This window comes from Protomyctophum parallelum, assembly GCF_964188405.1.
Source record: "Protomyctophum parallelum genome assembly, chromosome: 1".
Lineage (NCBI taxonomy): Eukaryota > Metazoa > Chordata > Actinopteri > Myctophiformes > Myctophidae > Protomyctophum > Protomyctophum parallelum.
In genome coordinates, this window is record NC_139697.1 from 15,058,780 (window position 1) to 15,071,061 (window position 12,282).

Consider the following 12,282-nt stretch of genomic DNA (forward strand, 5'->3'; position numbering starts at 1 on the left):
CTCTGGGAATGTAGTAACCGGTGCTGCATCAATTTAGCATGCTTTACTTTGAAAGTAATTACGGGCTGCATTCCATTCAGGTCAACCAGCGTGTGAGTGTTTTATATTGTTCTGCACCCACGGCTCACAGTGGAAAGAAAAAGACTGCCGCTATACTCCGAATGGAATGGAGCCTTAATTACAGGTGGTATCGTTAGCAACACCTGTATTTACCCTGCCATTTCATGTCAATATGGCTGCCATGCCCATTTAAACTGTCTCTGAAAAATGCAGCAGCAGCAGACATATTACGCGCACGCACGCAGCCACGCAAACGTGCGTGCAGTCACACACACACACACACACACACACACACACACACACACACACACACACACACACACACACACACACACACACACACACACACACACACACACACACACACACACACACACACACAGTGTGAGCTAGTAGACAAAATAGGGGAGAGTGATGCCCCAACTTAAATGCTATACCGTAGAGTCAGTGAGCACATTCCTTCCTGTGACTGGCAACAACCTTAAGTACTTTTTAATTACTTTGCAGTCTGATAGAAACCTGTTGACAGAGTACACACAAATCTGGGGTTCAAAGTCAACATTGGGAGGACTGGTCTTGCAATATATCAACCTAGCCTTGCGTAGTGATATAAATATCACTGTGTGGATATTAGTCTCGTCCCTCTGAGTATTCCATTTCTTTTACCCTGCAATGTCCCGCCCCATATTTGCATACAGGGCCCTGGTTGGTTATAGCCTGCCAGATAAAAAACGACAGAGAGAAACTACGGGCCCTTAGGGTTAAAGGGCCCTTACCCTTTATCCCTAAACGTATTTGCCAGTTTTTACCATTTTGAAAAATGTATATCAAAATAGTTCAAATAGCCGATCTACAAGCTCACAAGGTGTCGATGTAGATCGGCTAGTTGAACTATTTTAAAATGTTTTTCAAATAGTAATAAAAGGCAAATACATTATCTCAACTTACATCATGGGCATGGCTTTGGAACCCATTCTGAACGGGAACCCATTTTGGTGTTAGCATCATGTTATGATGAAAAAAAAACATGTATACACTCACGAACAATAGGTTAAAATGGGCCACTTCACCCCTTTGCAAAAAAAAAAGGATTTTTAGAACATTTAGAACACTTTCCTCGGTTTTTTGTTTGTGTAATATGTGGGTTTTAGATATTTTAGTATTTCAAAATTCATTGGTCTCCCTTCCTTCCTGGACTAGGGGGGGGGGGGGGGGTCTCACGCCCGCGGGCCGGAAACTCAACCTCTTTCAGGAAGTTTCCATTATCTGGTTGGAAGAGTTGTTTTGATGACCAGCATTCAGGGGTGAATGCTAGGTTTCTTTCAGCCATGAGACTGGGTGATACTTATGAACCGTGTAAGGACATCTCGCCATCTCGTTCTTTCAGCCGTCCAAAAGTGTCATTTGAATATGGCCAACTAGCGTCTGTCCGCGACGTTAGGCGTAGATTAAGTTCTCTCCACTTAATCATATTACTTGTGTGTTCAGAACTACCCTCATGGCTTTGCAGAAGAACAGCATTGATATTTGACCAGTCATTATTATGTTGTAGTCTTTTGTAGAAAAGAGCTTACAGCAAAAACAATACACAGCATTTTTTTTTGTGGAGTATGAAAGCCAACTCTGTAATATTAAAGCATGTATGGAAAGCTCATTTTGGTCTCTGGGGTAAGAAAAATCTGGTCCTGGATTGAATGGATCTCTGTGCACTAACTCAGTCCTCATAACATCTGTTAAAACAGGTTGTGAGCCCAAGACGTCCACAGACGTCCTGGGAAATCCCGCTATAGTGCCCAAGACGTCTGTAGACGTCTTAGCAAAAACAAAATGTAAAAAAAAATGAATGTAAAAAGTGGGCACCCTGGGTTACTATTTTGAAAGTGTTGTGTGGGCACACAACGGGGTCGATTTAGGACTTCTATTTTACTTACTTCTATATTACTAATCTAATTACAGTATTATGATCTGGGGGCGTGTAGTATGTCATATTGCAATTTTGGGCATGTTAAGAAGCGCTTTTGACACCCCGCGGAGTGCGCAAAACGGCCTTGAATTAGTCATGGGTGTGTTTAAGGCGTGTTTGAGACGTACCCAATCAACATGTCCGTACTATTCTCTTTACCAGTCAGCTGATGTCACATACGGAATGCGCACTTTGGGGATCGTGGTATGACATTTCTTCAGGCTGGCACCATAGAAGACATGACATGCCTTTGTCACATTTGGGTTAATTATTCCTATTGCACTGCATGCTGTCACCTTTATGCCTCAAAAGAACAGACCCACCTTTCAGATCGGAATGGAATTGCGAGTAGATAGCAGCATATTGGCAAATTGGCAATTAATTAATTAATTCGATAACGATAGAACCATGTACCATACAGCGAATGAAAGCAAGATTCCTAAGGAATATGGAGATTTTTACATTTAATAAAACGGTTGAGAAATGAGAGAACCATGAGTGTTTATAGGCTAATATCAACGTTTTTTTATGAAAGACCAAACGGGCTGTGAACTTGAAGAGCTCAATCACCATCCCGACACGGAAGAAATATAGCCTAGTGCATGCATGTATATGCACTGTTGCACTTGCACACAGTAGCCTACACACGCTCTTTATTTGTTTCTATTGAAAAACACCAGTAAAATAACGTTTATTATATTTTATTTCATTCAAGTCACGACGAAGGAATGAGTTGAATGCGTGCTGCGTAATGCTGTGGCCCCGATGGTATGGTCTTCGCTGAGTTCGCTCGTAGCATTTTATTGAAGGAGACTTGAATCGGGTGTGATACAGCATATGAAAGCACATTTCCCACGGATTATGGAGATGTTTTTATTTATTTTTAAGGTTGAGAAATGAAAGAATTATGGCCGTTTCTAATCTCAACATTCTTTTAAAAAAGACGCAAAACTGCCATGTCTCATAAAAACAAGTAAATAGGTCTATAAAAATAAGCGCATATAACAGGGGTCTGTAACCTATTTTAAATGAAGTGCCATGTTTTTATTTTCTAAATAGTGAGTCTGCCATATCCAGATTAATTTGAATGACACCACATTAAAATAAAAAAACATATTTTGATTGTCCACAAATATAAAGTTCTTCCTTCTTTTTAAATATGTTCTTGCACATTGTTATAATGATCATTATATATCCCCCTGCAGTCAGAGTTCATAGTTTTAATGAATGAATGTGATGCATTGTGAGCTGGTATAGATCTGCTATTTTCAAAAGTAATCTTTTTATTTAATTTTTGGATTAGCTGTCCTTAGTTGGGCAAATGCATTCATCTGGGGATCATTGTCATCGGAATGTGCTGTGTGAGGATCACTGGTTTAAACAACATTAGGAGAAAAGCCCAAATAACCACTTTAGAAACAAGAAAAACAACTACACAGAAAGCAACTTTACAGAAAAATAAGCCGCTTATAATAAACAGACATGGCAACACTCTACCAGCTTCCCAGAGCCGCTCAAGTGTCAAATCAAACAGTGCTTTTTGCGTTTATGAGGTGGTCAGACCCACGTCTAATCGTTATGCGCTGAGTGTCTTTAGGTCAAGGGGCTTAATAGCAAATTGCGCAAAGCGAAAATAATTAACATATGGACACTCCCACAATGCTAAAATATTCAGGACCGCGGTAAGCCATAATGTGTGTGCGTTCAACACGGGTCAGTGCGTTCAACACGGGCCGATATGCCTTTCATAATACGAATGTGCGCAGAGCGAGGCCAATTTATGTATTTCCATTGGTAAAACGCACCTTCAAAATCTACCCAAATGTGTTTAACACATCTTGCCTGACCAAAATGTAATTCCTGGAAATTCCTGGAAACGCTCTTTGCCGACTTTGCGCAGGGCGGGCGGGCGGGGGCCTTTTGGGGAATGGCATCCGGGAATGACCAATCGGGCTCTGCAATGAACATTGAGTGACTGCCAGCGGTGAAATGTCCCTTTTAAAATAGTGAATAAAAGCCAAATAAAATATGGACCGTGATGTGAAAAAGGTTGAAAACAAGCGACTTCTATCAGGTTTCTGTCCATCCATTCCATACCTCTGTCACTGTAGTCGTCCACCAGCACCACCTCTTTGAGCAGGACGTCGGGCGACGTCTCCAGCACGCTGTGGACCGTCCTGAGCAGCGTGGACCAGGCCTCGTTGTAGAAGGCGATGACCACCGAGGTGGTGGGCAGCGAGCTGTAGTCATACTGCAGATCCCTGCATCTGGACCAGGCATAAGGACGGGGCGAGTGTTAGCAATGGACACGGTAGAGAATGTACCACCGGTGGCATTTTGTTCCTTCCCTAATACCCAGAACTCGAGTACCGATCCGATCATTTAAAAACAATCTAGGACAGTGTGGTGTCCAGGGACCCTCAGGGGTTCCTTGATGTCCGGTTCCTCCCCAACTGTGGCGTGCACAGGTAGACACTAGGTGGTGCTATAGAGCACCTGCCCTTGGCCCTCTGGACAGCAATGTGCCCTTTTGAAAGAAAAAAAACCACACTGTACACGTGTACAGTGTGTGGACCATGGTGACATTGATCAATTCTTGATTAAAAAAAAGAAGCTTCTAATATATTATTTATGCCCCAAAATCTAAAAAACTCACACTATTAACCCATTTTGGGCGGGTACCCCTTGTGGTGTTAGCTATTGAAAAATAGCAGATCTACAAGCTCATAGCTTGTAGATCTGCTATTTTCGACTGACATAGAAACATAGCTTTTTCAGAAAACTGTCATTTTCAAACAGACATTTTTAGAATCTGATCTCAGGTCAGAATGGGTTAAGGCAACCGGCCGGTGCCACGTGCTGCACAAGGTGCCCTTTTTTTCACTTGAGCACCTGCCCCTCTAAATGTCGACTGTGCACGCCACTGCTCCCCAAACCTAGTTGCAATATGTTGTGAGCATCGCTTGAGCTTGTAGAGTGGCAACCTTTTTCAAAGAGATTTGATGTACTGGTAGATGGAAGAAAAAGTTCAAAGTACAGTTTCACAGTGGTGTAAATAGGTTTTCAATGTAATGAGTCCCGGGATGCAGGGATGCTCTTTTAGATGAGTCCCAGGGACATTTGATGAGTCCCACTTCAGCGACGTTAGGAGTCATATTTTGCCATTTTTTTTACAAATTGCAGCATCTAACTCCCATTTCATTTTATATGGTTATAATGTGGTTATATTCATGTAGAAAACAGAAGAAGAAATGATTATTATAACTAAAGCTATAGTAAAAAAAACTAGAATAAAAAAACAGTACAGTATTGTATCCCGTGGATGCAGAGGTCGTTGTTGTATTGCGTCCCTTAAATATAAACTGCGTTTTGGGATGCAAAATGCACATATCTGGTTTCAACTCGGACTAGACTAGTAGAGGGTTTAATTTTGTTGTCGTTATTGTTCATGTCATGTCTATGAATTGATTGCAATGGCCTAAATGGAAACAAGACCGCAAGGATGATTGGTGCAATCCCTTTTGGAGTGTTTGACTGTACTCTTTTGCCGTTTATACATTCAGTCTAAAAAAACCTATTCAATCAATCAATTGGTTAATAAATCTAGGTCTACATTTGTCTCCCAGAATGATACCCTTCATAAAGATCCAGTAGGGAATAGATTGTATTATTTATTGTATATTTCCCTAGACGGGTGACAGAGGAAACACATTGCCAGGGCCGAGAATCGAACAGTGGACCTTCTGCTTCTCAGGTGGGCTCAATAAAAACAGAAATCTAGGTCAAATTCATTGTGTGTCCACTCAGTTATTCAGGTGTTTCTTTTGTCACCCTTTGTCACCCGTCACAACATCTATTACCTACTGGATCTTTAACCCACTTTTGGTGTTAGCATCATGTTATGCTTTAGCTATTGAAAAATAGCAGATCTACAAACTCGTAGAGTAGAGTAGAGTAGAGCTATGAGCTTGTAGGTCTGCTATGTTTGAAAAATCGAGGAAACGACTGACATAGAAACATAGCTTTTTCAGAAAACTGTCATTTTCAAACAGACATTTTTTTAATCGTCCTCAGGTCAAAATGGGTTTAAGGGTATTAAGGGTATCAAGCAAATCCAACCTGTCCTAGATCTATTAACAAATGAAACCCTTTACTAGTGAAATGGGTCCGAGTTGAAACTGTACATGGAACCAGATACAGATAGCGTGCTCATGCTCTCCCACACACATCCCTAGCCCTCAACTCATTTTAGACAAATAAATGGAAAATACAATACAACACCTTGTGTAAAGGTCAGAAATAAGCAGTAGTACAAGTAATATGCTAATAGCATGAACAGGTTTAGTGGTTTTGAGGTGTGAGTGTATACAAGGAAGTCCTGAAGCGGCCAAGAGAGGAATTGAGGAAACAGATAATCGGTTACATCACTTGAAACAGTTTGGGAAGGCGGTTTTATCACACTGTCAGAGTTGCTATGTGGACTTTGCCTCTGCTATACAATTACAATAGCAAGGACAACCATAACTCTTAGAGTGTACAAATGGAACCAAACAGATTCCATTTGGTACTCTCAGAGTTACAGCCCTGCAAAAAGGTCCATTTGTATTTTGTAACCCCACACTATACAAATCGTTAAAGAGAACTGGTCAAGGAAACTGAAAATTAAGGGAGGGAATCATTAAAGTTCTTAAAAAGGACCCAATTGCAACGTGATGTGCAGTTGTGACTGTGAGCTTGTAGATCGGTAACCTTTTGGCTGATATTTCCCCCCAGAATACTTAGGGATACTTGTGGATCAAGCGGTTAAGCTTGCCACTGGCCTAAACTAAAAGTAAGACACACCCAACTATGATCTCACCCCCCCAACCCCCTTCACCATGTGTCATAATATGGGTGTCAGAATGGGCATCATTTTCCACCATGCAGTGCCATATAGACCACTGCTTCCCAAACAGTGGGTCGCAGACACATTTTTATGGTTCGCTTTATTTTTCCTTTCTCAAAATGTTTTTTTAATTATTATTATTTCAAAACATTTAAAAAAAAGTCCCAAAAAGGCAATTAAAAATAAATTCAATTATTTTTTCCCCGAAGAAATAAAAGAAAGTTCAAAGAAATTCCATAAATTAGAAAACAAATGTTTAAGTAGTAGTGAATATGGGCCGATCTACAAGCTCGCGACACGTCGTGATGGCGGACGGGCGGGGAATCATTTCATTGACGGACCGGGACCGCAGAGGAAGCGAGCGTTGCTTAACGACAGGGAAGCATACTACTCGGTAGATATTAGAGATTGTGACCATTTTGAATCAATAACCCCCCACCCCCCCACCCGCCCCCAAAGATGTGAAAGATGTCCCTGGCCCTCTGGGCAAACCATAATAAAAAAAGAAAGATGTGTATAAAAAACGACCCTGGCAGGGAATGAGTTCTAAATTCCACTCACAGCGGGTTCCATCTCTCGGGCAGCGTGCGGTGCAGCGAGATCCTCTCGGACACGTAGGTGTTGATCTGGTGCTTCTTGATGCCGTCCTCCTCCTTCCTCCTCTCCTCCGCGTCCAGGCTGAGCTTGACGGCCGCCCCCATCTCCCCCGGGGCGCTCAGGTCCAACGGGAACGGCTTCTCGTACACCGGCCTCTTGAGACGCTGCTTCCTCGCCACCTCCCTCTCCTCCACCTCCACATCCACCTCTCCTCGCTGTGCGGCGGCCTCGGGCAGTCCGTGTGCTACGGTGGGTGGGCGATATGGAAAAAGCATAATATCACAATCATTTTCTTTCCCAAGCTGTATCACAATTCACAATATTATTACACACGTTTTTATGGTTATTTTTCAAGTTACTTAACAGTACAACAACGTCCTACACAAAAACGAAAAAGGAGTACGAGACCATTTAGAGACCAAAATACTTATTTTTAACTAAACCATCATTCTACAGAAGTATACATTAAGGTATCGTAGGGTGATGTCAGCTAATTTGTGCCGCTTTTTGGTAATTAGCCTGGGAAACTAATCAGACGACTAATTAATAAGTAGACACTCTGTGGCACGACACTTAGCTAACAACACTCTAGTATAGTAAGGAAAGGATACTATGTTTATTGTTTACCCTGCAGGATAACTGGACTAAGCTCAAGAACAGCTCAATATGCCTACTTTAAAGTAGCCTATACTTTGACCTTTGCATACTTTCCCTACTTTGAATAGCTTTGCATTTTTTACTTAAGTGCATACGTTTTGAATACCATGACTTTTACTTGCAACAGAGCTTTTACACTTACTTTTACAAAACATGCATTACCCACTTCAGACACCTTTGAAGTTTTTATTTCACGGTTAGAGAATGGGTATACATTTCAAACAAAAGCACAAGTCAATACAAAAACTATAAGTTTACATTTCAGGCATTTGAAAATAGCCGATCTACAAGCTCACCATGCTTGTATGTAGATCCATTTTCAAACGAATATTATACATTTGAAAACTTTAAATGGGACACATTCTGCATAACGAGTACTTTCAGTACTACACTCAAGTAAATTTTGAAGCCAGTAGGCCTACTTTTATTTAGTCAAGTAGCCTACATTTTGAATTCCAGTCTTTCACTCGTGAGTCGTAACAGAGTAGGCCTATATTTCTGCATTGCAGTATTGGCAATGGTACTTTAGCTACAACAATTGAGTAGGCCTACTTTTTCACTGGTGGTGGTAATTCTTTTTTATATATCACACCTGTGTGAACTTAAGTCTATCGTCATCATACATCATCTCATTTCGACCAATCACAATTTGTGTCCTCACTTTTGTCTTCAATGTTTGTGTTAAAACAATGTTCGTGTTTGCACAAACACTCAAAACTGGCCATTCGTTGTGAATGGCACTCAATGTTCGTGTTTTCACAAACACTCAAAACTGGCCATTCGTTGTGAATGGCACTCAATGTTCGTGTTTTCACAAACACTCAAAACTGGCCATTCATCATCAATGGCATCCAATGTTTGTGTTAGGATGAATATATGATGAATTCCTGTTCTGTTCTTTGTCTATATAGTAGTGTCTATTTGTACGTCTCTAAATGTTTTGATGAATTGAACATGGTGGACCCTCTTGTAAACAAGTGTAATGCTTAATTGGGTCGTCCACTCACAGTTAACAGTCTTTGTATTGAGTTTGTGCTTGAAATGTACTGTAATTCTGCAAACTGTTAATACATATTTAAATCAATCAATCAATCAAAAAGGACAATGTGTGTGTTTACACGAACGCTCAAAGCTGGACATAGGAAAGGCTAGCGCCCCTCAAAAATAAAATAAAATAAAGTGAGTGAGTACTGAGTAGCACCCACCCACCCACACGGCCCCTACCACTGGCCCCGGCGGTGGCGTGGCTCCTGAGCAGCAGGAGGTATCCCACCAGACTCGCCCCGATCAGCAGCAGCAGCAGCCGGGCTCGGTTGGTCCTGCGGCCGCACAGCGTTGCCATCATCTACTTCTACGTGTCTAAAAAAAACCCTCTTCCTTCCTTCCTTTATGTCGTTGGAGTCAACGGTCGTTCAGTTGCCATCATGTCTTCTTCTTCCTGGCACTGCCAACAACACCCAGTAACCGGCACACACTCATTCTACCACCCTATACGGTACCGTACACACACACACGCAACTCAACCTGGCTGGCACTATAACAGAAACGCGTATTAAACAATCCAGCATTTTTACGCAGCGACAGTTTTAGAAAATAAGTCTTTTGGGAAGGGAGGGGAGGGGGAGTAGCTATAGCGCTGCGGGGCTGGTCAACTTTGTCTCGGAGGCGAAGTTGAGTTGAGTTCCATGCAGCTAAACCAGACGTTCACTTCATCTTGATAAGGGGCCAGTTATATATTGATGATTGAACGGAACACGCCTCTCGCGTCGCGTCTCGCTGTCTGAGCCCGTAGACGTGCTGTGGTATGATAATGGTCATTGGACAAGGATCGTAGGATTAGCAGGAGTATTGTAGGGTATAGGTAACGTGTGTTTACACCTCCAGGCTCCAGCAGGGATTATCAGTGTGAAATCCAGGTCAAATCATCATTGTACGGGGGGGTTTAAATAGCCGCGGCGTCTTCTCTTCTGTTGGCTGGCTGCATCATGGATCCGACGTCCTTCCTGCTTCTTCGGCAATCTGTTCAGAAAAGTTTTACCAACAGTCCGATCATGTCCCTTTAAACTTGTTGTCGGATGCGTTTTAATCTTCGCGCTGCCGGCTGCCCTTATTGAGGTTTGTTTTTCATCGTGGCATCATTGTATCCATTCCAAGAGTCCAACTGTCTGTTGCTTGTCTGTGTTACTTGTAACGGCTAACGGGACTCTATAGTAGCCGGCTCAGGTTGGCTGGCTACATGTAGCGGCTCGGCTCGTTTCAGCTACTTGTCTTGAAGTTTTGGAGAGAAAGTTCAACCCGGGCTGGCAAGGTGCGTCTAGACAGGAGACGTGTGTCGGCGCTGTTTCCCGGTTTGGTTTCAAAATAAAAGTATCGCCCACTGTCTACGACTGATTGATTGAAAACTAATAATACGGACTGTACTTAGTACAGTTCCAATACAATTAAGGTCTGCTAGTGCTACATCATGTGTTATTAAAGAGGATTTAACTAAACCCAAGAAAACACGTGGCTTATTTCCATCGGGGTCCTTTATATTCAATTAATCTGAACATTTAATGACAATATATTGATTGAAGTATTTATTAACAGTTTGCTAGCCTCGGTACCCATGCCCATGAGGCTTTCATTTTCGTAACGGTTTGCAGAATGGGTAGCCTACATTTCACATGAAAGCACAACTCAATACAAGGGCTGTTATGTTACTGTGTGGACAACACACTGATAAAGCGTTACACTGGTTTACACCAGGGTCCACCATTTTCAATTCATCAGAGAATGACTACACCAAAACATCATAGAAATATGTTCTGTAAAGGGGGGGAGGGGGCATTGACTTTTTACTAGAAAAAAAATAATAATAATAATAAACACATTTCTTTCCACCGGAACAAAAATACTTTTAGTAATACTCCACTGTGCCCTCTACCGATATCGCAGAGAGATTACCTCAGAAAAAGAGAAAACCCCTAGACAAGATTTTTCAAATTCGACACACATATTCCATGCCACCACATAGTGCTGTGCCCGCTGTTGAGTCCGTCGTATACACCGTTGTCCAGAACCGCCACAAAAGCCTCTGCCCTTATGGGCATACAAGGGACACAGACATAATAGCTGGGTGGGGCATTCATTTCCAAGTAGGCCAGTGCCCAGCCGGCACCACTCTAGAGGCTCTGGACAGGGCCCAAATTAGCCACACACACCTTATACAATGTATTCAGGGTTTTCTGTTTTGACCAAAAGGGATTGTTTGGCAGAAGCCTCAGCTTATAAAGCCAGCCCTTTTAATATTCAAAATAGCTATAAAAAGGATGAAGATACAACAAAACAAAAAAACAAAACAGACAGAAAAAAACAAAACAAAACAAACATAACAAAACAAAAACAAGACAAAAAAAAAAAAAAAAAAAACATACAAACAAAAAACGGAAAAGTACAACAAAAATTATAATAATAATAATAATGGTAATGACAATGATGATGATAATAGTAATAATAATAAACACAAGGGATGAAGGAGTATTGTGGGTATACTTTTATGATATCAATCCACTTTATAATTGTCTATCATATTGTTTTTAAGAGTTTTTTTAAATAAATGCAATGAGCTGCTTAATTTGACCTCTTTATTGATCACACCTAGATCTCCATATATGGAGCTGGCCTGATCTGACATCACATTGACATTTGAGCATGCCTGACAAAGAACTCCATATATGGGCATAAAAGGGACACAGACATAACTGGGTGGGGCATGCATTTCCAACTTGCATCGTTCCAAGTAGGCCAGGGAAGGAATGTCCCCATTTCCAAATGTATAAAAAACCTTTGAAAATAGCTGATCTACAAGCAAGTGATGCGTTGTGAGCTAGTAGATCGATCGGCTATATTCAAATAACCAAAGGCCTAAAAAATAAATCCAAAGATTTAGTTAGTGGAGATGTAGTGGAGATGTAGTGGACTGAAGTGCCCTTGGACAAGGCATTGAACCCCTACCATGAAATGTTCTATGAGCAGGGCCTGGCTGTAAACAAGTTATTGAGCTTAGTCCAGTTACCCTGGATAAATACCTTTCCTTTCCTTTGAGTAGATGTAAATTGAAGCATTGAGAACTGGAAAT

The 12,282-nt window shown here is 41.5% G+C and overlaps 1 protein-coding gene across 1 annotated transcript in view; it reads right to left on the reverse strand.

Annotated features, from left to right (window-relative positions):
* Positions 1 to 10,443, reverse strand: part of galnt12 (UDP-N-acetyl-alpha-D-galactosamine:polypeptide N-acetylgalactosaminyltransferase 12) — a 42,939-nt gene extending 32,496 nt beyond the window's left edge. The window contains exons 1-3 of the mRNA XM_083788042.1: positions 9,387 to 10,443; positions 7,470 to 7,749; positions 4,121 to 4,290 (exon numbers count right to left, since the gene is read on the reverse strand). Coding sequence (XP_083644168.1) covers positions 4,121 to 4,290; positions 7,470 to 7,749; positions 9,387 to 9,507 — 571 coding nt within the window. The 5' untranslated portion in view covers positions 9,508 to 10,443. The remainder of the gene's footprint in view (positions 1 to 4,120; positions 4,291 to 7,469; positions 7,750 to 9,386) is intronic.
* Positions 10,444 to 12,282: the final 1,839 nt, after the last annotated feature.